The 27,561-nt window shown below is 38.0% G+C and overlaps 1 protein-coding gene across 2 annotated transcripts in view; it reads left to right on the forward strand.

Moving 5' to 3' along the window:
• The first annotated feature begins 1,891 nt into the window (after positions 1-1,891).
• Positions 1,892-27,561, forward strand: part of LOC127453049 (serine/threonine-protein phosphatase 6 regulatory ankyrin repeat subunit A) — a 42,167-nt gene continuing 16,497 nt past the window's right edge. Inside the window, exons 1-11 of one of the 2 annotated variants that reach the window (XM_051719051.1) lie at positions 1,892-2,094; positions 2,295-2,373; positions 18,786-18,869; positions 18,987-19,065; positions 19,205-19,275; positions 19,507-19,707; positions 19,852-19,939; positions 20,024-20,166; positions 23,144-23,356; positions 23,994-24,072; positions 24,156-24,270. In XM_051719051.1, coding sequence (XP_051575011.1) covers positions 2,359-2,373; positions 18,786-18,869; positions 18,987-19,065; positions 19,205-19,275; positions 19,507-19,707; positions 19,852-19,939; positions 20,024-20,166; positions 23,144-23,356; positions 23,994-24,072; positions 24,156-24,270 — 1,088 coding nt within the window. In that variant the 5' untranslated portion in view covers positions 1,892-2,094; positions 2,295-2,358. The remainder of the gene's footprint in view (positions 2,095-2,294; positions 2,374-18,785; positions 18,870-18,986; positions 19,066-19,204; positions 19,276-19,506; positions 19,708-19,851; positions 19,940-20,023; positions 20,167-23,143; positions 23,357-23,993; positions 24,073-24,155; positions 24,271-27,561) is intronic. The other variant, XM_051719050.1, reaches the window with a different exon arrangement.

Genomic DNA, 27,561 nt, shown 5'->3' on the forward strand with positions numbered 1-27,561 from the left:
CAGCTTTTATAAGGTTACTGATATGACTAAAGTTCTCATCTCATGTGAGTGGTCATGATTTTATACATATGTTTCAAAATTACAATTCATTTCTGTAGGAGTAAAACTTTTTTAATGGGGAAAAACTACTGAGTGCACCTTTAATCTCAGTTACTGCCCTGTTACAGGACACTTTCATTCATGTATTAAATTAATCCTGTTTTACTGTGGATAGTGAATTTCTACAATGGCATTGGTGACTGAAAACTACTGTGTTTCAATGATGCAGCTTCCAGGCCACTAGGTGTCACTGTAAGCCAATGTAAGTCACTTCGACACACTTCAAAAATTTACTGAGTGCACCTTTAAATGGATTTTTAAGAAAAAGTTCAAGGAACTATCAGTTATTTAAGTTATGTTCCCAAAACATGACATTTCATGTAATGATTAATTAAGACAACTTGACTTTTCTAATAATTACAATATTAGGGTTTACAGTGTAGAATAGTGTGATTACTATTTTACAGAAAGCAAGCAGCCAGAATGAAATTGTTCTGTTTCTTTGAGCTTTGTTACATTTGAATGATTTCCATCTTATTTAAACTGATACATGTTCTGTTGTTAAGATGCTTTTGGCATATGTTGTGTAAGTTCTGCATATGTCCATGAAATATTAAATCAAGATTATTGCTCTGAATGCAGTGCATTAGAAACAGGAGAACAGCCACTGAAATGTATTTGTAAAGTCATAAATACAGCTTTAGCGTCATCTGGTGCACAACATTAAAATAGACTGTGCTGTGTTTGTTAAAGCTCTCACTATAGTGGCCCACACTCATCTTGTGCGCATGCGTGCGTGTGTGTCTGTGAAAATTAAATATAATAAGTTATTTTGCCTGTGTCAACCATACTCCTTAAACTTTATAATTTGTAAAAGAGATAAAGGGTTTGTAAAGAGCACTCACAGTCACCACTGGAAGTCTAATGAGTCAGACAGCTTTCTTTTACTTTAGTCATTAAATGAGCTCTTCCCTTGAAGAGCACAATGCTAGGAACCGGTTTCATTGTTTTCTGCACACTGTCTGAACTTGGCAACATTTCAGTGCATTTCCTGTTATACAAAGAGAAGATCCAACAATGCAAAACAGTAAAAAGGATATCCACTTTTGCTCAGAATTTACTTTAAAGGTTTAGAGTTGCAAAATATTTTACACATAGTGTTTACATATAGCCTATTATAGAATTTCTATTCTTACCGCAATAACGATTTGAATGAACACTTTAGGTTTACACTCTAGTTTCAAATCTGTCTAGTAACAATGACATTTTGTTGGCCAATGATGAAATTATTAATGATACTGATAGGCTTATTATAACACAATATTCCAGCATGTTCATGATCTTTTCTTTTCTTTTCTTTTTTCTTTCTTTTTTTTTTTTTTTTTTTACAGAAACAGACTAGGAAAAAATATTTAAAGATGTGTTAGGCTATAATTTAAGATACATATTGCTATGGAAAAGATTCCAGCTAGCTTGCAGACTATTACAATAATGCACTTTTATCTTAAAAGATTTATACATTTTTTTAAACTAATTTTGAAACTTGCCAAAATGATACATTCCCTTACAAATGTGGACATTGTTCACAAACGTAATTGTTATTCAATAGAAGCTTAAGTATTTGCCTCAAGGACGTTCAAAATAGTTAGAAGAACAGTTGCAATGGAGAAACCCACTTCTGTCTTAACGTCTCTGAAATAGAAAGATTGTATCAACTGTCTGTCATTTCCCATCCACAGAGTTTGACCAGGCAGCCCCTCCCCTCCCTCACGCTTGTAACCAATCATCGTTCTTGTTAAGGTCGCTCAAACCACAGTCTAGCCAATCGACGTCTCCCTTCTTTGTGGAGTGGCAGTGGCGGTAATGTTATGGAGTTTTCTCTCCTGCTCATCAGTGGCAAATAGGAAACGCCAGGCCTACAGAAAACGGTGGATTTACCGACAACAGAACATCAGCATTCAATTGGTGGTGGTGGTGGCGAAAAAACTCATTTTAGTTCTGCATGAGAGCTAAAGAGAGCATCAAAACATGGTGGTTCTCAAAATTAGAGACCAGGTGAGTGATGTCTGGCACAGCTAGCTGAGATAGGCTAATGGATGCTAACAAGCTACTGAACAAACCAGCAACATCAAAGATGATTAGACTGTCAAAATAATTTAACTTAAGCATTGGGAAGTTAATATCTTATATAACATTTTATTACAAGCAAATAAACGCTAGAAACGTCTCTTTTTGTTATTTGTTATCTCATGCAGCAGGTAGATGGCATGTAGCCTCTGAGCTAGATGTGCGCAAGCCACGATATCAGTATAACGAATCATGAGTGATGAAGTGGTAAATACACATTTTCTTCAATAATGTTTCGCAACATGTAAATCAAAAATCGCATTACTTCTGCGTAATGTGTTATTTTAAGATTCAGGCAACAGTTGGTCTCTTAAGGTTATATGGTTAACACTTTGTGCTTTTGTTGGGTATGATTATGCAAAGATATCAGTTATATCGTTTTACTGATGGGTGTGGTACTAAGTTTGCTGTTCATCTGAAACGATACATTTAATGTCAGTTTGTGTTACCTAAAAATAACTTTATTGAGTGCACGACAGGTGTATGGTCACCTATCAATTCTGTACGCATCCACAGGCATGCATTGCAGTTGGAAAATTTACAATATAACAACTTATTTTGGTTTTAATTTGGGCTTAGAAGTTGATTTTACACACTATGTTATGTAAACTTGTATGAGAGGTATCAAAAGGCATTGTGTAGATTTTAATATAGAGTGACTTTACAAGTGGGAGAGAGTTGTCGAATATTTGGGACATTTGATCTTTGTAATAACCAAAACTTTAGAGGCTTTTAAATTAATTTCGTCAAATATTGCAAATGCCACATTACTTCCTCCCCAGCGTACCTATATGTTGACAGGTTTTGAGTGTCACTATGAAGATGCTGTGGTGGGTCATAATTTCATGAAGAGGTGAGAAGTGCAGTGACTTTTCCTCCTTGATACTTTATTATAAATTCAGCTTCTATTACAATACAATTGTAAAGATATGAGGTTGCAGTGCAGGCCTTAGGCCTTGGACCATTTAGTGTATATATGAATTTATATCTTTTATAAGGCTGCCATTTACATTGCATTTATGCATTTGGAAGACTTGTATCCAATGTAAATATAACTATGTATCTCTGTTCCCTGGATAGCAAACCCATGACCTTGGCATTGCTAGCACCATGTTCTGTAAGTTGAGCTACAGGAACAGAACATGAGTTCAGTATTGTTTGTGCATGGGCACACGTGTGTTTACATCACTCAGTAAATGTGTGTCTCTGGTGAGGGAGGATGAGGAGAATATACAGAGTTGCCTATCTCCATGGTGATGGCATTATATAGAGGTGTTTGTCAAAGGAGACAGGACACGATCACAGCACATGAATGCACGTTAAAAGTCTCATGTGCATGCAACAGAGTGCCAGGCCACATGTGACAAACAGAGCCTTGTCTTATCTTACAACCATAACCAAGCTGTCTTCAAGCACAAATTCTTGCTTGTTATGTTCTCGTCTCAGTGTGAGCTTGTTTTAGGTCTTTGCTGAGTCTGACAAAATTAACTGAGACTAACTGGATTTAGATGAGACAATGAAGATGCCATTTGGGTAGATGTGTTCTACATATTGTGTTGATATTTGTAGTAGTGAATACTAGACTGAATGTGAATGCAACAGAGACCATAGCATCCATACAATTTTCTTTACCTCTGATTTACTAAACCCTTAAAGTTTAAAACCTGTACATTGCTCATTTACATGGTAATGTTAGGCAATTTTGAATGCCTTGCCAAAGCTGCTGTTCTTAAGGGGCAGTGTACTGTATAAACCCTTTGTATAAGCAAATTAGCACAAAGCTGTTATCAGAATTTTCTGTGGCCCATTGAACAGCAAGAAACCATTTCACAACGTTGTGTGAAAAATGTATGATTGAACACTTCCTGCTACTTTGTCATAGTGCACAACATACTTCCCATGAGTCATAGGCTGTCTCTCGTTTGGAAGGATGCGTCCTCCGGAGGTCGCATTTGTCGGCCGCATACGTCATCGAGGCTGTCTCGTTTCATAAAAGCGAGTAGGACACTTCGAATGCAGCCTTCGAATGCGACCTTCTTTCACTGGAATTCTGAAGATGCATGAGGTGTATCCTTCGTGGGCACTCGCAACCCACAATTCTTTGCTTCAACGGAAATGTCTAAAAAAAAAAAATGACGCCAGTTTGCCCGTAAATATGATGTTCAAACGCAAGTAATGTTAATTCCCTTGAAGTACCTCAGTAGATGGGTGCAGAGTATATGATATGTATAATTATATTAATATATAATTAAAATAAAGTATTAGACTAAAAGTACAACTGTAAAATCTATTTTCTTTTGTCTTTACATCATTATAACTCCCCTAAATTTTACCTCATACATTCCCTTCTAAAGGGATTTTGTTCCCTTCTCACTCAAAGTGCTCGCGCTTGTTAAAGAGTGGCGTGCTGTCATAGCAACCATGTTACGTTCCATTTCCGTTTGTCCTACGAAGGCCGTCTCGTTTAAACGAGACTTGTTTAAAGGAGGACTCGGTATGCCGCAGCCTCCAAAGGACGCGTCCTACCTAACATGCGGCCTTCCTAATGATATAGCCTTAGAAAGCCTGTATTGAAGTGTTGTTTTTTTTTTTTGATTTTTTCCCCTTTTTCACCCAATTTGGAATGCCAAATTCCCAGTGCGCTTTTAAGTCCTCGTGGTCGCGTAGTGATTTGCCTCAATCCGGGTGGCGGAGGATGAATCCCAGTTGCCTCCGCGTCTGAGACCATCCACCCGCGCATCGTATCACGTGGCTTGTTGAGCGCGTTGCCACGGAGACATAGCGTGGAAGGCTTCACGCCATCCACCGCGGCATCTGCGCTCAACTCACCTCACGCCCCACTGAGAACGAACCACATTATAGCGACCACGAGGAGGTTACCCCATGTGACTCTACCCTCCCTAGCAACCGGGCCAGTTTGGTTGCTTAGGAGTCCTGGCTGGAGTCACTCAGCACGCCCTGGGTTTCGAACTAGAGAACTCCAGGGGTGGTAGCCAGCTTATTTTACCACTGAGCTACCCAGGCCCCCAATATTGAAGTGGTTGTTGAATTTTTGCACATTGTTTGTGACGTCTGTTTTTGTGGATGATGATAAAGGCAGTCCAGAGGTCTTAATTTGGCCTTGCTGGAGTGGATAAATAATGCATAAATATTTTGAAGAAACAAGTCTCAATTTTTCTGCTCACTTGGCTCATTCATCAGCTGTTCAAAAATTAGCCATCAGTGTCCATGATACCGTGGTGTCCAGCATCAGTAGTCAAGTCGGTTTGAAGCAGATTGAGCAAACTGCGCAGATCTGCTTTCTCCACATTAGTGGAGACCATCATTTTGGGCCCATCTCTCTTATAATGAACATTTCTGAAGCCGTTATTTTTAGGGTTGTGAACAGAGAACCGGTTCTTATTCACAACAGTTTATATATATATATATATATATATATATATATATATATATATATATATATATATATAGATATATAGATTCTTCAGTTCCTCTAAAACAGATGGGACACTGTACTAAAATACTTGAATAAAAATATTAAGTGTTCCTCATGTGCAATTTTTTTAGTTATTGCATCAGCTGATAAAGTTTCTCAAGCTGTGAGGGTGCCGTCTGAGACATGGATCGACATGTCTCAGACACAGAGCAAGAGAGCGACAGACACATATGAGCCCATAATATTTAAAGTGCTTGCACGTTTCATTCTCTCTCTCTCTCTCAACACTTCCCTGTAAATTTTAACTGTCTTGTCTACTGATAAAAAGGCAAATATCAAAACTAATTGGGATGCTCCAGTCAGGATTTTTACAGCCGAGACGATCACTGATCTTCTTGTCACCTGATCGACTGATCCTGATACCAGTTGATCCTTTTATCAGGATCCCTGTCACAACTGGGTATATGTAAGCTTTCTGCACAGTCATTATTAATTGAATTTTACTCTTTCCAGTAATTTCACTTTGCTTAGTTTTTGCTGACAAAAAAAAAAAAAAGTTTAAAAAGCTTTTTTAAATAAGACTTTAAAACAAGTATTGGCTAACTCAATGTTGTCTATATTAGGATAGATATCCCTATAAAATTTAAGCTTGGTGTCAAATTGAAGACACTGATAACCTGGTGCAATTAAACTTAATGTGACATTTTTGGTTATTGATTCATTGTCATTACCTATTTCATATAATAATAATAATAATAATTATTATTATTCCTTATTTTATTTTTGCATTATATTTAATACAATATATTATGCTATATTAATATTGTATAAACAATTATTATCTTTATAATTTCCTTACCTGCCTTTTCATTTGGTTGGATGATTGTATTAATAGTTAATTTTTTACTTGTTGCTGCTTGAACTTTAATGAGGGGAACACGTGCTCTCTCTCTTGATGGAAAAGATGAAAGGAAAGCGGAGAAAGAGCGCTTGTTTCTGGACTCTACAGGTGCTACTATTGTTAATGCTGTTTAATCAGGAGATATTTCATAAAGATGTTTGAATTACACCACATCTTGTAACTTGCGTTATTACTGAGATGCTTATGCCCGGAGGGGTCTGAGGAGCTGCGGCCATGAATGATAAGGACTGTTTCACAGCTCGCGCTGTTTTCCCATTGACTTGTCGCGTGTGAAACACCACATTAACAGTACAGTACACAAATTTTTCATATTCGCCATACCTCTCCCACCGCATCTTTCTTAACTGCTGAATCAAGCTTGTTGTCTAACAACACTATGCCAGTATTCCCCACACTCCGTGATGCCATGACAGTGGTGCTGAAGTCTTAAAGGAGCCACTCGTCTTTTGCGACATGATGGATCATTTATGCGATCGGCTAAATTACCGATCGATCGGAGCATCGCTAAACACTAATATAATTTACTGTCTGCAAATATGTAGATGCCTCGTTTAAACAGATGTAATTCCTGAACCTCACAAAACTTGAGCAAATATATCTTCCTTTTGAAGCACATACAGGTGCATCTCAATAAATTACAATGTCGTGGAAAAGTTCATTTATTTCAGTAATTCAACTCAAATTGTGAAACTCGTGTATTAAATAAATTCAATGCACACAGACTGAAGTAGTTTAAGTCTTTGGTTCTTTTAATTGTGATGATTTTGGCTCACATTTAACAAAAACCCACCAATTCACTATCTCAAAAAATTAGAATACATCATAAGACCAATAAAAAAAACATTTTTAGTGAATTGTTGGCCTTCTGGAAAGTATGTTAATTTACTGTATATGTACTCAATACTTGGTAGGGGCTCCTTTTGCTTTAATTACTGCCTCAGTTTGGCGTGGCATGGAGGTGATCAGTTTGTGGCACTGCCGAGGTGGTATGGAAGCCCAGGTTTCTTTGACAGTGGCCTTCAGCTCATCTGCATTTTTTGGTCTCTTGTTTCTCATTTTCCTCTTGACAATACCCAATAGATTCTCTATGGGGTTCAGGTCTGGTGAGTTTACTGGCCAGTCAAGCACACCAACACCATGGTCATTTAACCAACTTTTGGTGCTTTTGGCAGTGTGGGCAGGTGCCAAATTCTGCTGGAAAATGAAATCAGCATCTTTAAAAAGCTGGTCAGCAGAAGGAAGCATGAAGTGCTCCAAAATTTCTTGGTAAACGGGTGCAGTGACTTTGGTTTTCGAAAAACACAATGGACCAACACCAGCAGATGACATTGCACCCCAAATCATCACAGACTGTGGAAACTTAACACTGGACTTCAAGCAACTTGGGCTATGAGCTTCTCCACCCTTCCTCCAGACTCTAGGACCTTGGTTTCCAAATGAAATACAAAACTTGCTCTCATCTGAAAAGAGGACTTTGGACCACTGGGCAACAGTCCAGTTCTTCTTCTCCTTAGCCCAGGTAAGACGCCTCTGACGTTGTCTGTGGTTCAGGAGTGGCTTAACAAGAGGAATACGACAACAGTAGCCAAATTCCTTGACACGTCTATGTGTGGTGGCTCTTGATGCCTTGACCCCAGCCTCAGTCCATTCCTTGTGAAGTTCACCCAAATTCTTGAATCGATTTTGCTTGACAATCCTCAGAAGGCTGCGGTTCTCTCGGTTGGTTGTGCATCTTTTTCTTCCACACTTTTTCCTTCCACTCAACTTTCTGTTAACATGCTTGGATACAGCACTCTGTGAACAGCCAGCTTCTTTGGCAATGAATGTTTGTGGCTTACCCTCCTTGTGAAGGGTGTCAATGATTGTCTTCTGGACAACTGTCAGATCAGCAGTCTTCCCCATGACTGTGTAGCCTAGTGAACCAAACTGAGAGACCATTTTGAAATCTTTGCAGGTGTTTTGAGTTGATTAGCTGATTGGCATGTCACCATATTCAAATTTTTTGAGATAGTGAATTGGTGGGTTTTTGTTAAATGTGAGCCAAAATCATCACAATTAAAAGAACCAAAGACTTAAACTTCTTCAGTCTGTGTGCATTGAATTTATTTAATACTTGAGTTTCACAATTTGAGTTGAATTACTGAAATAAATGAACTTTTCCACGACATTCTAATTTATTGAGATGCACCTGTATTCTATCAGCATCTCCTCAACAGTTCCCTGTAACATTTAACTGTATTGACTAATGATATCAAAGTAAAAGCGCTTCACGTGCACCATAAGTAAATGTCATATTAACTGTGCACTGTAAGTACAATTAGTTTGATTCGGGTTTTTGTGACAAAATGCGATTGCTAATGCCCACAGGCCATTTGTGGTTGTTAGACGACTGTGTGCACTGTTGTTATTTCCTCCTTCATAATATATGAACATCTTCTTTATTTGCAAATAAATTACTAAAATTGGATGACTAAACAGAAACCAGAAGAAACCGCTGTCTACCACTTAAAACACAATGTTAATGTTTTTAAAGATTTTTGAATGAAATTGAGTAAATATAGTATAATAATTTAGAATATAATAATATAATATAATTCCGTGCTTGTGCTTGAGCACTCCGCTGATGATAAAATTTGCATCATGCGTCCTGTATGCAGGTGCTTAGCTTCTGCATGCAAACAAAGTATACATTGGACTTAATGAGCCGGTTCTGATCTGTTGAAACCTGAAATGATTTTACAATTTAGCTGCAGTCTGCTGAGGGCAGCCTTATTTTCAAATCTTTATCCTGAAAACTAAGAATTGTTAATGGAACCATTAAAGATTCAGAATCATTAAGAGGAATCAGAACCAGAATTGTTGAACTCCTTACAATTCCCAACCCTAGTCATTTTGAACTTGTTCACCGGTGTGAATTAGGGGTGGAAATCAGCAAGGACCTGGCTATATGATATAATACAGATTAGAGGTGGATGGATACAGTGCATTCATAAAGTATTCAGACCCCTTCATTTTTTTCACATTTTGTTATGTTGCAGCCTTATGATAAAAAGCTTTAAATTGTTTTATTTATTTTTTCACATAAATCTACACTCCATACCCCATAATGACAAAGCAAAAAACAGATTTTTGATAACTTTGCAAATTTATATAAAAAATAAAATAAATTAAATCACATTGACATAAGTATTCAGACCCTTAACTCAGTACTTAGTTGAGGCACCTTTGGCAGCGATTACAGCCTCAAGTCTTTTGGGTATGATGCGACAAGCTTAGCACACCGGGATTTGGGGATTTTCTGCCATTATTCTCTGAAGATCCTCTCAAGCTCTGTCAGGTTGGATGGGGACCATCGGTGGACAGCCATTTTTAGGTCTCTCCAGAGATGTTCGATTGGGTTCAAGTCTGGGCTCTGACTGGGTCATTCGAGAACATTCACAGAGTTGTCCCTAAACCACCCTTGTGTTGTCTTTGCTGTGTTCTTAGGGTCATTGTCCTGTTGTAAGGTGAACCTTCGGCCCAGTCTGAGGTCCTGAGTGCTCTGGACCAGATTTTGATTAAGGATATCTCTATTTTGTTGTGTTCAGCTTTCCTTCAACCCTGACCAGTCCCCCAGTCTCAGCCGCTGAAAAACACCCCCACAGCATGATGCTACCACCACCATGCTTCACCATTGGGATGGTATTGCGCAGGTGATGAGTGGTGCCTGGTTTCCTCAAGACATGATGCTTGGAATTGAGGCCAAATAGTTCAGTCTTCATTTCATCAGACAAGAGAATCTTGTTTCACACAGTCTGAGAGTCCTTTAGGTGCTTTTTTGCAAATTCCAAGTGGGCTTTCATGTGTCTTGCACTGAGGAGAGGCTTCTGTCTGGCCACTCTGCCATAAAGCCCAGATCGGTGAAGTGTTGCAGTAATGGTTGTCCTTCTGCAAGTTTATCCCATCTCCACACATGATCTCTGGAGCTCAACCAGAGTGACCATCGGATTCTTGATCACCTCTCTTACCAAGGCCCTTCTCGCACGATTGCTCAGTTTGGCTGGGCGGCCAGCTCTAGGAAGAGTCCTGGTTGTTCCAAACTTATTCCATTTAAGAATTATGGAGGCCATTGTGCTTTTGGGAACCTTCAATGCTGCCCAAAAAAATGTGTAGCCTTCCCCAGATCTGTGCCTCGACACAATACTGTCTCTGAGCTCTGCAGGCAGTTCCTTTGACCTAATGGCTTGGTTTTTTCTCTGATATGCATTTTCAGCTGTGACACCTTATATAGACAGGTGAGTGCCTTTCCAAATCATGTCCAATCAATTGAATTTGCCACAGGTAAATTCGTAGAAACATCTCAAAGATTATCCAGAGAAATGGGATGCACCTGAGCTAAATTTGAAGTGTCATAGCAAAGGGTCTGAATACTTATGTCAATGTGATATTTCAGTTTTTTTCTTTTTAATAAATTTGCAAAGTAATCAAAAATCTGTTGTAGAGTGTAGATTGATATGGATTTTTTTTTAAAGCATTTTAGTATAAGTTTGCAACATAACAATGTTAAAAAAAAAAAGGGGTCTGAATACTTTATGAATGCACAGTATATCAGTTTTACTGATTAATCAGTGCCGATTGTTGCATGTTGGAAAATTCACTATCGTTCAACCTCTAATGCCGATATTGTGATTCTTAATGTTTAGTGTATTACAGTTCTCAATTGTAAATTATTGTGATTATTTACTCATTTCTCATTTATCTTCAATGACTTCGGTGCTATGCAACAAGTGCTGAACTTTTTCCATTGTATAGTGTAGGCACGTCAGTATGGGAAGTAATAGCAGCTGTCTACATTGCGAGTAAAACACTCACATATACGAGTATATTTCACACTGTGCGACCAAAAAAACGTCTGTTATTAGCCACTGGCAAGTAAATATTAACATTTCACTTGCCAGTGATAGAATTGTGTAGTGTAAGCACGAGGCCCTTTTACTGAATAAAAAGCAGTTAATTAAGAAGCTGGATTCAGCCTCGTCATGCAGGAAAAAGCACTTGTGTCTCATTCAGTTGAATTCTGAGCATCTCAGGGAACCGCACCGCGGACGTCACGAGCAGCTCTCTTGAGAGCGTGTGAAGATGAACCACTTCTCAAGCACTCTGATGTGCACGCCGTCTACAGAGGCTTGCGCCAGACTCTCACGGAAATATAAATGAGGTATAAATGTATTAATTTTGTGAACACAAAGCACTCCAGTTTCACTTAACGGCCATGTAATGGCAAATGTCTGTGGTCATTGTGGGTTTATTCACACAGTGTTAATAACACAGTGAGACAGAGAGATGCCCTGCTCTATTTCTGTGGAGATGATAAAATGCAACAAACAGAATCTCAAAGTCTTCCTTCACGAGAAATAAGGGCTTGTGAGTTAATCAGAGAGCTTTAAAATAATGTGTGAAAGTGAAGAATTTAAGGCAGAAATATTTTACTATTGCATAATATAATATAATATAATAGCTATACAGGTTGGCTGGGTTACAAAAGAAGCAAAAGAAAACAAAACATTGAAAGTCCAATTTATCAAAAGTAAATCGGACAAATAAGAGAGAGATATTTTAGTTTAGACATTTTGATAATTAAAATATTTAATTATTTTAAATTTTATACTTTTTAACTGTCATTCATACATTTTTGAAGCCTGAAAAGGAAATCATATACCCTTATTTTATTATATGACCCAAGCTAAATTTGTATAAATGACTTTGTTGTGTGCATGAAGCACACATAGTGAGTTTCTATGGTAATTGTCATATTTATGAAACCCCTAAAACAGACAATTAATCATCATAGCCCTAAAACAGGCAATTAATCATCAATCAATCACAATTATTTGTTTGACAATTAATTGTCAGCCAAATTTCACAATCGTGACCCCTAATTTTGATTATTAGGTTCCTACCTTGTGAATTTTGTTAAAAATGTGTACGAAATTTCAAGCAGTGACAATAGCTTGTATCATTATTAAAAATGTGATTTCATGACATCATATAAATTGATAGAATGTGAAATATTTACATTTTTAAAAAGCTAAAATGTGATTAAAATCATAAAGCAAAATCTATTACAATATACTATATTGCGTGAATATATATGAAGAGGCCCCCTCTCTGTTTGCTCAATATATTTTTTTTTAGTTACATTATGCTTACATGTCGTCAAAAGTCTGGCGAGTAAAAACAAAATTGTACTAGCCAATGACGATTCTTTCTTCAACATGATTATTTTTTAACTTGTTTATTTTAACGCCGGTTTCACATATCCTCCATGTGCGTGGCGTGAGCAGGACGTGTGCTGCGCGGTAGGGTTGGGCTTTCACATTGGCCACGTCTCTTCTGCTAGACACAGCTGTGGCTTTGAAAATAGTTATCTCTGGGTGCCTACACCAAACATTTTATTTAATAAGGCCATAATGTCATTTTTTGGAGAGGGGGTGATTGATAAATATAACAAATTTGGTCTTCATGAAATCGTTTGTAAGCGTTGGAGGACAGCATTTACACCACAATGATAAATAATTTACAGATAGACCCGGCCCTAACCCACACCATGTTGGGTCCTTAATCGTCTGCATTTAGACAGGAAAACAGTTTTTGTTCTGCGTCAAGAGCATCCAGCCCAATATTTAATTAATTATTAAATATGTGAAAACATTCAAATGACTGCACTCTTTTTTTTTTTTTATTTATTTTTTTTTTCCCACACCTGACAAAACCATGTTAGGAAGACTATATTGTATGACATGAAAGCATAGCAGATATTACATAAATTAAAACATTATTTTACCATCTGCACAAATCTGCTGAAGCTATATTGTATCCCACACCTTTTCCTTTGCTAAAAAAACCCTTGTATAAGATATGCTGAGGGTTGTACAGCACTTCTCAACCTCCACAATCAGTTGGGTCTCGTCCATTGTTGTGGCCATGCCAGTCCGATGACGTAAATCATCGGGGGGTGCACGGGGGTTGGTGATTGTAAGTGTGTGTGTGTGTGTGTGTGTGTGTGTGTGTGTGTGTGTGTGTGTGTGTGATATATATATATATATATATATATATATATATATATATATATATATATATATATATATATACAGGTGCATCTCAATAAATTAGAATGTCGTGGAAAAGTTCATTTATTTCAGTAATTCAACTCAAATTGTGAAACTTGTGTATTAAATAAATTCAATGCACACAGACTTAAGTAGTTTAAGTCTTTGGTTCTTTTAATTGTGATGATTTTGGCTCACATTTAACAAAAACCCACCAATTCACTATCTCAAAAAATTAGAATATGGTGACATGCCAATCAGCTAATCAGCTCAAAACACCTGCAAAGGTTTCCTGAGCCTTCAAAATGGTCTTTCAGTTTGGTTCACTAGGCTACACAATCATGGGGAAGACTGCTGATCTGACAGTTGTCCAGAAGACAATCATTGACACCCTTCACAAGGAGGGTAAGCCACAAACATTCATTGCCAAAGAAGTTGGCTGTTCACAGAGTGCTGTATCCAAGCATGTTAACAGAAAGTTGAGTGGAAGGAAAAAGTGTGGAAGAAAAAGATGCACAACCAACCGAGAGAACCGCAGCCTTATGAGGATTGTCAAGCAAAATCGATTCAAGAATTTGGGTGAACTTCACAAGGAATGGACTGAGGCTGGGGTCAAGGCATCAAGAGCCACCACACACAGACGTGTCAAGGAATTTGGCTACAGTTGTCGTATTCCTCTTGTTAAGCCACTCCTGAACCACAGACAACGTCAGAGGCGTCTTACCTGGGCTAAGGAGAAGAAGAACTGAACTATTGCCCAGTGTTCCAAAGTCCTCTTTTCAGATGAGAGCAAGTTTTGTATTTCATTTAGAAACCAAGGTCCTAGAGTCTGGAGGAAGGGTGGAGAAGCTCATAGCCCAAGTTGCTTGAAGTCCAGTGTTAAGTTTCCACAGTCTGTGATGATTTGGGGTGCAGTGTCATCTGCTGGTGTTGGTCCATTGTGTTTTTTGAAAACCAAAGTCACTGCACCTGTTTACCAAGAAATTTTGGAGCACTTCATGCTTCCTTCTGCTGACCATCTTTTTAAAGATGCTGATTTCATTTTCCAGCAGGATTTGGCACCTGCCCACACTGCCAAAAGCACCAAAAGTTGGTTAAATGACCATGGTGTTGGTGTGCTTGACTGGCCAGCAAACTCACCAGACCTGAACCCCATAGAGAATCTATGGGGTATTGTCAAGAGGAAAATGAGAAACAAGAGACCAAAAAATGCAGATGAGCTGAAGACCACTGTCAAAGAAACCTGGGCTTCCATACCACCTCAGCAGTGCCACAAACTGATCACCTCCATGCCACGCCGAATTGAGGCAGTAATTAAAGCAAAAGGAGCCCCTACCAAGTATTGAGTACATATACAGTAAATGAACATACTTTCCAGAAGGCCAACAATTTACTAAAAATGTTTTTTTTTATTGGTCTTATGATGTATTCTAATTTTTTGAGATAGTGAATTGGTGGGTTTTTGTTAAATGTGAGCCAAAATCATCACAATTAAAAGAACCAAAGACATAAACTACTTCAGTCTCTGTGCATTGAATTTATTTAATACACAAGTTTCACAATTTGAGTTGAATTACTGAAATAAATGAACTTTTTCACGACATTCTAATTTATTGAGATGCACCTGTATATATATATATATATATATATATATAACACACACACACACACTGATCAGCCACAACATTAAAACCACCTGCGTAATATTGTGTAGGTCCCTCTCGTGCCACCAAAATAGCACCAATACGAAGAAGAGCATTCTGAGATGTTATTCTTCTCACCACAATTGTACAGAGCGGTTATCTGAGTTACCGTAGACTTTGTCAGTTCAAACCAGTCTGGCCAATCTCTGTTGACCTCTCTCATCAACAAGGCATTTCCATCCACAGAACTGTCGCTCACTGGATGTTTTTTGTTTTTGGCACCATTCTGAGTAAATTCTAGAGACTGTTGTGTGTGAAAATCCCAAAAGATCAGCAGTTACAGAAATACTCAAACCAGCCCATCTGGCACCAACAATCATGCCACAGTTGAAATCACTGAGATCATGTTTTTTCCCCATTCTGATGGTTGATGTGAACATTAACTGAAGATCCTGACCCGTATCTGAATGATTTTATGCACTGCTGCCACACGATTGGCTGATTAGACAATCACATGGATGATTTTTGGTCCAACCGAGGCAGATCACTTGATAGTCCTTTTTCACACCTCCGTGTTCCTTGTTTCCGGGGGTGCCCCTCGCAGGCTAAACTTACTTCCGGTATCAACAACGGCCATTGAAACATGAGCAAGATAAGCTTCACACAAATTAAATAAATGTTTGTAATGTTATAATGTGTGTAAATGTTTGATCTGACTTTTTGCTTTGTTGTCTACTCTTCAGAGTTCTTAATTAGGAGCTTGATTATGGCAAAAGAACATTCTGACAACTTTGAGGAAGGCATAACGTGACTGAATCCATCATATTCAGTGAGAAATTCGAGCTGCTACTTGCGCTAGACTACACCGGTTATAAATAACTTGTGAATTTACTGTCATTTCATTCTCCGTGTCTGTTTGGGTCGGCTCTGCATTATCGCAAGTGAAATTAGCATGTTGTATGTGGAGAAAATCATCAGCAACCTGCTCCCCTCCCTGTACAGCTCCAGAATGAGAAGCAGTGCGTCTGATCACTTGCACCATAGACACTTTCATAAACAGGGACACTTCTGTCATCTCTCTGATATTTCATCTCATTCACATGCTTCTGACACCATCATAAAACTTAGTGCAATAAAATTAATGTTTGTGTTGACATTCGGGATAATATTCATTAAACTCTGTCACATTTTGAAGCCAAACCAATTCAGATATACAGGTACAACTGCCTTTTTAATAGCACACAGCTCACATGTCAAAATAAGATTTTTTTTTTTTGTCATTTTGTCATCCGTATAAATAATGGAACCATAACTGAAATGTTCAGGAAGAAACATCCATTTCATGACTATTTCTTCGTGAGAAGCTTTTTTTTTTCTTTCATTTTTAATATTTTTTGAAAACTTTAGCTAATATTCTTACTCTGTTCAACTGTAATAGCTTCTATGTCTGCTCATCATCATCTTTAAGTCTGTAAACCTGCGCTGTAATATTCGATGTAGTGCTTATGCCACGTTATGTACATGTTGTTGTTATAATTAGTATTAAATACATTTATTTATTGCACAGTTCCTTACTGCTGTCTGTTGATACTTTACTGGGATGGTGGGGTTAATGTACCTGTATATTGTATATAATTTATGAAAATAGGTAAATACATTTTAAACGGGTCAAGATGACTTGGTTTCATTACTAAATTTGAATAAAAAAATAATTTCTTTTTAATATTTAATATTTTTGGGAGTTTCATTCGAGGTTCAGTTAGACATATAGAATTTTATTTATATTTTTGCATCTGTGCTGGGATTATATATAGCTTTTATTAAATAACATTTCCCATGATACAGTGATGAGAGGAGGGAAACAGTTGAATTATTATTCCAGCTGTGTATATTATTTTGTGACCATGCCGAAGAGGTAAGAAGGATAATTAGAGGCCAGTGTTAACTAAAGCAATAGCCGCAAACCGTAGCGGAAGCAGCTTTACCCTGTGGTGACGTAGTTTCTGTTTCTTGTGAAAAGGGCTAATTGGTTACAGCTACAGCCAATCACGTGCTTGGCTACAGCAGCGTGCGCAGTCAGAAGCGGCGCTCGTGAAACTTATCATTCATAAACAGTGACCTGGTACATGTACCGAGGGGCATGTTGTTAATTTACATTATCATCGGCATGTGAGTCTACATTGTTCATCACGGAGAGAAATGGGCAGAAGAGCTATTAATGTGTAAAAGTGACTGATGTTTATACACGTTGAGGGGCTTTCACATGACTCGCGTCATTGCTGCCGAATACATTAAAGTCTATAAAATGACAGAGACGGAGAGCACTCTGAAGTGTGCAGCACATACGGACTGTATATTTATTTAATTAAATCACAGCTTTACAGGGAATAATAATCACACTGGGCCATGGAGAAAACTGCTTATCTGGAGGTGAAAAACTACCATCAAAAACATACAGAAACGCCAAAATAAAAGCTTTATTTAAATGGATACGTGTGTTTTATCTTAAATATTACACTTGTTGGGTGCATTTAATGTCCTGGAAATTTGTGATTTGTGAAAACCCTGATTGTAGGCTCGGCTTAAATATTTTTCATTTGCTTTTGGTTGTTTTCTGTAATCTCTTGATTATTTTTGATTTTCTGCACCCAGAGCTGCTGAATCCAGAGTGAGCTGCACTGCAAAAATAGGCTCAACACCGAATCTATCCGCTCGCTGGCACGTCCGGGATACTTCTAGGACACGGCACCTCGCAACTCACACTTGCTATGTGAAGGGTGTAATCTGTTAATGCTGTATGGTTGGCGAAACGAAAACGCACTGCTCGCGTCCGGCTCACGGAGGATATGTGAAACCAGGATTACATGACAACGCTTGCAGTCTAGATATATGAAGGATCTGTATGGAAATCCTTACAAATGTAACAAGTTTTAGACATATTCTTAGCTTGTTGTGAGTTTGCATTTTGGTCGAATAGAAATATAGTGTTTAAGTAATGCTGCAGTGCACTTTGTCTTCTCACACACTTGCTCTTGCTAAATGATGTTCAAATTTATTTTTCCAAGTATATTAACTTTAAGAACGTAACAAATATTGATTCTTGGCTTTAGAATATTGATGTATTTTGAGTTAAAATACTCAACAAAAAAAAAAATAACATTTCCCCTGCACTTCTAGTTGGGATTCTCTGTAGACTATTTTAAAATAATCAAATCAATAATTTGACCCTATCTCTATTATTGGTTTTTCATTGTCAATTTGCACTGCAGCTGAAAAAGATGAGGTGGAAAGGCTGCATGCTGGTTTTTAGATGCACTCTGGCCCATGAACACATGCAGTCTCATGACAACACTCATCTCAAAGGTGTTGTTGCTTTGGTTTGCTGGCAGAAGTCTTTTGGGGATGAGATGCAACCATGCTTACCCTCAGTTATTGCAGTTCACGCCTCAGGACACAGCTAAAACGTCATAGTTCAGACTTTTTTTATTGTCAGTTTTGTGACTTGATGTTTCTCTGTTTATGTTTTTCAGCCTGCCCTGCTAAAAGCTATTTTCAATGTTGATCCAGATGAAGTACGCTCTCTCATTTTCAAGAAAGAGGATGTGAATGTCCAAGTAAGATTTTAACGGAATTACACTTCTTGGAAAGTCTGCCATGGGTAGAGTTTGAATAGAACCACCTGTTAATTGCTGTTCAAACTCTTTTTGTTGTATCAAACCTGTTTCTTTCAGGACAATGAGAAAAGGACACCGCTGCATGCAGCTGCCTACCTAGGAGATGCTGAGATTATAGAGCTCTTAGTTTTATCAGGTTAGTGCATCTGGATATTCATCACAATCAGTTCACAATTTACAATGAATCTCCCTTCCAGATGTCTTCAGATGTGTCTTTGATGTATTGTTATACTGTTGTTCATAGTGAATCTGTTGATGTTTTGCTTGCGCTGTAGGGGCGAGGGTGAATGCCAAAGACAACAAATGGCTGACTCCTCTGCACCGCGCAGTGGCATCCTGCAGTGAGGTACTACACTCACAGAGCCAAATGACAACCTATAGATGTTCTTCTGCACTTACACACTCTGATCTTGCCGATTTAAACTCTGCTTCCTTTTAGAGCATTGGGTAATTTGATATGTTGTAGAAGTATTTGGGTTACCAACCGCACAACCACAAATTTATCTAAGGGATTAAAAGTGAAATGTAATGCATCAGATTATAAATCAAGCTTTTCATTTGATCCTTTTTCTCATAGGAGGCGGTGCAGGTTTTGCTAAAGCACTCTGCTGATGTGAACGCTCGAGATAAGAACTGGCAAACCCCTCTCCATGTGGCTGCCGCTAACAAGGCAGTCCGCTGCGCTGAGGCGTTGGTGCCACTGCTGAGCAACGTTAATGTATCAGATCGGGCTGGACGCACTGCCCTGCACCATGCTGCCTTCAGTGGCCACCTGGAGGTCAGTAAACAATCATTCGCAAATGTGTGGGTTTTAAACCCTCAGGGTACAATTGAGAGTTGAAGGTTTGATCTTTATACGTGGAATTTCTTTTTAACATGATATCATTTTGTTTAATAAATGATCATGTTTTCCTTTTGTCAGATGGTGCGGTTACTGCTCTCCAGGGGAGCCAATATAAATGCATTTGATAAGAAGGACAGAAGGGCAATCCACTGGGCAGCATACATGGGTGAGACAAAGCAATGTTTGTTTTCCAACCTCTGTCGCAACCCATTTGTGGGACCCTCACCTCTTCATTTGTTCTGTGTTTTAGGTCATATGGAGGTGGTGAAACTGCTGGTGTCTCATGGTGCTGAGGTGACGTGTAAGGACAAGAAAGCTTACATGCCCCTCCACGCTGCAGCGTCCAGCGGGATGATCAGTGTAGTCAAGTATCTGCTGGACCTGGGAGTGGATGTGAGTGTTAACATTGCACAAAAAGGATATGGTCTTAAAATGGATGCCTACATTCATATTTTGTAAAGATACTTTGGTTAGTTGCTTTTTCATACGAATAGATAGTTTTTTCTTTTTTTCTTTCATATTTCATTTTGTCAAATAAACAAATGGTGTCCAAAACAATTTGAAAAATGTGCTGTTCATTTTGATAGGAATGAGGGGTGGGTAAAAATCTTGATTTTCCTGTGCATCGCGATCATCACTTGAACGATCTTGATATCGATTCTTAAATCCCATGATCAATCTTTTACTCTATGTGCAACCCTCTACTACAATGAGAGGAAATCACTCGTTTTTGTAACCAAATTTCAGGCTATGCAACTAAAATGTATATATTTGTCATCTTTCTGGTAAGTGTTTAGATTTCACTCGCCAGTGATTGTGTAGTATTGTGACGGGTTATTCAGCAGCAAAATCCTTTCACTGCGTGTTGAGAGTAAAAGTTGTTTTGAGTAATGTGTCCAAAGACGAGATCCATGCAACCCATTTGTCATTGAATAATGTCTCTTTCTGTTCTTTACAGTCAGTAATTGATCAAAAACAACAAAAAAGAAACAATGAATTTTAATCACGCATAGCACAGATGAGATAAACCCATTCGTGTCTCTCTTGTTAACATGCGCTCATTTAAGGATGCGCTTTACAGAAAGGCCGGTTTTCTTAAAGAGACAGTACCGGTTTTGGTTTTTAGCATGTGTTCAACAACTCAATATACAAACCTGTAAATAGTATAAATTATGCAATAAACATGTAACAAAAAATAATATATGCAATATGTAATTTTTATTGATTTGAATACATGGATTTGTTCATTTTTTAGAAACCTAAAATCTGACCAAGATGATGAAAAACTAATAAAATATAATTAGTAAAACTGATATTTTTGTAATTAACCTAGTTAGTAGGTCCCCTGCATAATTAACAGCATTAGCTGGGAGAGAATGTCTTTCATATGTAAGCAAAACGGACATTATAATCAGGGACTAAAAACTAAATGTTTTTCATTTCAGTTCGTTCTGAGCAAAAACTGTGTTTTTTCGTTCCGGTTCAGAAGTTCCGCAGCCTCCTTTCCAAAAGGTTACCGGTTAGAACAAAATAAAAGAACGGTTAATAACATTCTTTTTAAAATGACAGTACTCTGTGCTAAGGGGTGGGTGAAATACCAGCTGCAGTGTTGCCAGATCTCGCAAGAGAAATAAGTGACCTGGTCTGGAAAAACAAACCCAAAATAAGACACTTGCCACACCAAAATAAGCGAAAATTAGCAATATAATTTTTTTCCCCCTGTGTGGTAGATTTATCTGTATAGAATTCATAACAAGCATACAGTTAATTAACAGTTAAGTATAATTTTAATTACAGATCTACTTTTGAGTCAAAACCTGGCAACATCAAATCTGTATAAATGCATCATATCTTACAATAATTCAGTGAAGACTTGGAAACATCTGAGAAATGTAATTTTTACCTCTAATAATGTTTTCCTTGTACCTGGATTAGGTGTGCATGAACAGTATAAATAGTAATTATACATAGTTGTTAAAACGGTCTACAGTCACAGAATGCCTAATCCACAACAGGCAATTAAGCAAAGAAATGTGTCAACAGTTTCCCTCAGGATCAAAGGATATGTTTCATTTGTTTGGGCAACATGAAGTGGTGTAGTTCCAAAAATATACTGTGATTAACCGTTTGTAACCAGTTACCAGCATTTTTAAATAATGTTTTCACTGCAGAATACTTGAAAATCACTTTGTTTTTTGTTACGTTCTGCTAAAAAGTTTGTTCGTTTTCGGTTTTTGTTCTTTGAACCGTTTTTAGTCCCTGATTATAATTGAAATATACCCATAAGAATCGATATTGAATCAAGAGCTTGTGAATTGGAATTGAATCGGGAAGTCTGTATCAATGCCCAGCCCTAATAGGAATAAAGTGCAGTGGAGCACTTGCAAGTTTTGCTTTCTTACAGGCTTTTGTGTACTTTTAAAGGTGGTTTGATCCAAGTGTGATTCAGCCGTCATGCTAACCTTTTCATACAGAGGCCCACTTAAAAAAACACTAAAAGACAGGACTGCTGCTCATATGAATGAATGTGTATGGCTAATTAGATTGCATTACATTCCTTAAATTCGTGCACACCAGTGTTCAGTCTCAGGCAGTCCTGCATTTTTTTAGGCACAGAATTGTAATTAAACTATACCGAAAAGTCTGTGCGGTGTACATCCTGAATGGGTCTTTCCTGTAATGCAGTGTATTTTGATTTCTGTAACTTCTGTACATTTATATGCATATGTTGTAATTCAAGAAAATATATAAAAGGGTATACCAAACTTAAAGAAATATGCTCTGGTCAAGCTCAGGCACTTAAACTTAGTTAAGAAAAACATGATTTGATTATTCTCAATGGCAAGAAAATGAACATTATGCCTAATTGGATGGAAATATAGACATAAAGTTAACCATTGCCCAGGGAAGGCTTGGAAATTAGCTAACATGTAGGGGTCAACCTAAAGTTAATGTTTATATTTTTTTCAACCAACTGTTGAAATGTTGATATACCAATTACTTACATTTGATTTAACAGGATGAAATGTTTATGAGTGAGACCATCCAACCAGACAACCTAAGAATATTTCTTAGTAATTTGCCACTTTTTCATATTAGAAGTTAGTGCATGGCACCCGGGTTATGGCAGAATTGACAATGTCCACTCAAGCCAAAGTAGTAAAATTATTTTAAATCATTAAACCCCTTTTGAAAACCCCAGTGTTCACTTAACTGTGTATTAGTAAACTAATTTGATTTCTGCAAGCATTGTGAGTTCAATATTTTACCCCAGATATCAAGTCATATATGATGGGGGACATGAAAATATACAGCATAACAGGAATGACCCATATACCTGGACTCATTTGAACTGTGGGTCCGTTTACAGATGAATGAACCAAACGCATATGGGAACACTCCACTGCATGTGGCGTGCTACAATGGTCAGGATGTGGTGGTCAACGAGCTGATCGAGTGTGGAGCGAATGTAAACCAGGTCAACGAGAAGGGTTTCGCCCCCCTGCACTTCACTGCCGCCTCACGTCACGGGGCTCTCTGCCTAGAGCTGCTCGTGGGCAACGGCGCTGACGTCAATATCAAGGTGGGGCTTTTGTTTACTATGTATACTAGCTCAGGAGATTAAACTAAAGATTAAGGAACCTAAATAGATTCCAAATAAAATCAATAAAAAAATACTATTCTAAACCGATAAACCTAAATAGATTATGGTACAGACATTCAAGTAGGTATAGCTGCTGGCTGGAGACCTCCAAATAGGGGCTGAATCTCCAAAAGAGGGCATGGTTACTCCAAAAGGGGGTTGCGCCAACTCCAAAAAGGGGATGTCACTTCCACTCACGGTTGAGGTTAGGTAAGGGGCTCCTTATTTCTTTAATGGCGGTTTGGAGCTCCCGCCCCTTTTTGGAGCAATGCCTGCAGCTATTTTTGCTGTCTTCAGAACTAGCTACTTTTCATGCTAGGTTACTTTCATGTTAGATAATAGTTTGTCAATCATAAATCTTACAAGAAAAAAAACATAGGATGTGTGCCTTTTAATGCTTTAAAATAGTAGAGACTCCAAAGTACACCATTTTCATGGAATGTGCCTTGTGCTACTTTTCCATATTGTGTTACATATCAGGTTGTGTGTATGTAAGGTGCCATTTCAACTACTTTTCATCACAGTCTGATTTTGAAACATGTTTGATTTGTTGTTTTCGTTGTTTCTCTATATGCAGAGTAAGGACGGTAAGACACCTCTGCACATGACTGCAATTCATGGGAGGTTCTCAAGATCTCAGGCGATTATTCAAAATGGTGAGTCTTCAGTTTTGTAATATTCTGTTGCTGATATGCAAACCCATGGTATCTGACAATGTCATACATTTGTGTGTGTGTAGGTGCTGAGATAGACTGTGAAGACAAGAATGGGAACACTCCTTTGCACATCGCAGCTCGATACGGACACGAGCTTCTCATCAACACACTGATCACTAATGGAGCTGATACCGCAAAGTAAGAATCCACATTCTTGTGTGCTTTTTAAAAACTCAACATAAGTTTTGTTTTTTTTTTTGACACCCCTATGATCCAACAACTCGCTGGTTTATTAGTGAGTCTGACTAGATATATATTTACCACAATAAAAACCTCTTGAAAAGTTTAAATTCACTCTTTTTAAAGCAACACCAGTCCAGCACTACAGCCAGACATGTTCAGACAGATGCCTTTGGCCATCTTGTTGCATCTCATGCTGTTTTTTTAAATGCATCTTTTGACCCTTGAAACGTACAGATTGCGTTTAGCTCTGTCTATCTGGTTTTGAAAGCAAGAAAATGTATGTGACGAGGAGGAGGGCGTGGCCGGGCCACGAGTATGCACACCCTGCCACGCCCTCCTCCTCGTCACAGTGTCTTCCACAAACGCCCCCCTAAGAAATGCTTCTGATCATGGTCAGGTGAACCTGATATCAGACCAATTAGTCGTTTATGAGTCAATTTCGAAAATATGTAGTTTTGGACAATCAGACAAATAGTGGATTTATGCTATTGGAGGCTGGTAATTGATATATTTGCTGATAAAACTACAGTTGAAGTCAGAAGTTTAGATACACTTAGGTTGAAGTCATTAACTCACTTTTGAACCACTCCACAGATTTTATATTAGCAAACTATAGTTTTGGCAAGTCATTTAGGACATCTACTTTGTGCATGACGCTAGTAATTTTTCCAACAATTGTTTACAGACAGATTGTTTCACTTTTAATTGACTATATCACAATTCCAGTGGGTCAGAACTTCACATACACGAAGTTAACTGTGCCTTTAAGCAGCTTGGAAAATTCCAGAAAATGTTGTCAAACATTTAGGCAGTTAGCCAATTACCTTCTGGTAGGCTAATTGGAGTCAATTGGAGGTGTACCTGTGGATGTATTTTAAGGCCTACCTTCAAAGTCAGTGCCTCTTTGCTTGACATCATGGGAAAATCAAAAAGAAATCAGCCAAGACCTCAGGAAAAAAAAAATTTATGTACCTCCACAAGTCTAGATCATCCTTGGGAGCAATTTCCAAACGAATGAAGGTACCACGTTCACCTGTACAAACAAGAGTACGCAAGTATAAACACCATGGGACCATGCGGCCATCGTACCGCTCAGGAAGGAGATGCATACTGTCTCCTAGAGATGAGCGTAGTTTGCTGCGAAAAGTGCAAATCAATCCCAGAACAACAGCAAAGGACCTTGGGAAGATGCTGGAGGAAACAGGTAGACAAGTATCTATATCCACAGTAAAACAAGTCCTATATCGACATAACCTGAAAGGCTGCTCAGCAAGGAAGAAGACACTGCTCCAAACCCAGCATAAAAAAAACCAGACTACAGTTTGCAAGTGCACATGGGGACAAAGATCTTACTTTTTGGAGAAATGTCCTCTGGTCTGATGAAAAAAAAATTAAGTGTTTGGCCATAATGACCATCATTGTGTTTGGAGGAAAAAGGGTGAGGCTTGCAAGCCGAAGAACACCTTCCCAACAGTGAAGCATGGAGGTGGCAGCATCATGTTGTGGGGGTGCTTTGCTGCAGGAGGGACGGTGCACTTCACCAAATAGATGATGTCATGGGGAAGGAAAATTATGTGGATATATTGAAGCAACATCTCAAGACATCAGCCAGGAAGTTAAAGCTTGGTCGCAAATGGGTCTTCCAAATGGACAGTGACCCCAAGCATCCCTCCAAAGTTGTGGCAAAATGGCTCAAGGACAACATCATCGAGGTATTGGAGTGGCCATCAAAAGCCCTGACCTCAATCCAATAGAAAATTTGTAGGCAGAACTGAAAAAGTGTGTGCGAGCAAGGAGGCCTACAAACCTGACTAAGGTACACCAGTTCTGTCTGGAGGAATGGGCCAAAATTCCAGCAGTTTATTGTGAGAAGCTTGTGGAAGGCTACCCAAAACGTTTGACCCCAAGTTAAGCAATTTAAAGGCAATGCAACTAAATGCTAACAAAGTGTATGTAAACTTCTGACCCACTGGGAATATGATGAAAGATATAAAAGCTGAAATAAATCATTCTCTCTACTATTATCCTGACTATGTTTTCTGTGATTAAATGTCAGGACTTGTGAAAAACTGAGTTTAAATGTATTTGGCTAAGGTGTATGTAAACTTCTGACTTCAACTGTATATCTGGATAGAAATCTACATTTTGTGTGTGTGATTACAAAAACAAAAGGCTCCCCTTATAGAACCACATCCGGAGCACTTCTAATGAAATCAATCATGTTAAGGGCATTATTGTTTTTATTTTAAAACAACTTCAATTTCAGAAAACAAGAAACATCTTAAACGTTTAAATCATTTACCAAATGTAGCCTACTTTGAACCAGTTAAATAAAGAAATTTTACATTCTAATGGCCAACTTCCTTTTATTTATAAAAAAAAGAAAAAAAAAGCATAATGACTCTGCAATTTAAAATTAATTTGAGTGAGCTACTTTTATAAGTGCAGTGCATTGCACTTGATTCAAATCTGTGAAAAGACAAAACTTAGGAATGCAAACAAGTCTCATTCACTGTAAACACAACAATATGCTTTAACATACACAAAGAAAAAAGAAACAAAATGCATGTGACATAAATAAATACTGTATAATGGAGTGTTTACGCCAATCCATGTTCCTCTAAAGCAAAGCCAGAAGGCACCAATCAAAACCCACATGGCGAGTAGCATGTGCCTAAAAAAGCCATAATTTATCGGCTTTAATATAATGGCCAAATACTCTTATCGGACCGATAATTTTACAGTTCACATTTATAGACCGAGACCAATACGGCCGCTGATATATTGTGCATCCCTAATCAGGAAATTTTTAAATTGTGATTTCCAGGCTTGGAAAAGTCATGGAAATTAATAAGATCTTCAGAGTCAAGGAAAAATCATGGAATTTCTTTGTATAGTTAATATATCTTTATTTATTATGCTCTGTACTAAAATACTTAATTGGGGTGTTATGTTGCACTGGATTAAAAACACATGGTGAAGAGTTTAAAATATATAATGTTATTTAGAATACCTGACCAATTAGAGACAATGACGTGCCGCTAATCCCTGCCCATTTTAGGATTCACGTTTTAAGGCTAATGGGCGTTTACCCGCTTATTTCAGTGAAGTGTCTCTGTTTGCTAATTTTGAAGAAAGCTACTTTAGCATGTCAAATTTAGCTTTTACAGCTAAGTTTAGCACGCCAGGAAAGTGCACCTTGAACAGTGCCTGGCTCAGCATGGCCAGGTATGAAAAATGGCTGGC

This window comes from Myxocyprinus asiaticus, chromosome 15 (assembly GCF_019703515.2).
Source record: "Myxocyprinus asiaticus isolate MX2 ecotype Aquarium Trade chromosome 15, UBuf_Myxa_2, whole genome shotgun sequence".
Lineage (NCBI taxonomy): Eukaryota > Metazoa > Chordata > Actinopteri > Cypriniformes > Catostomidae > Myxocyprinus > Myxocyprinus asiaticus.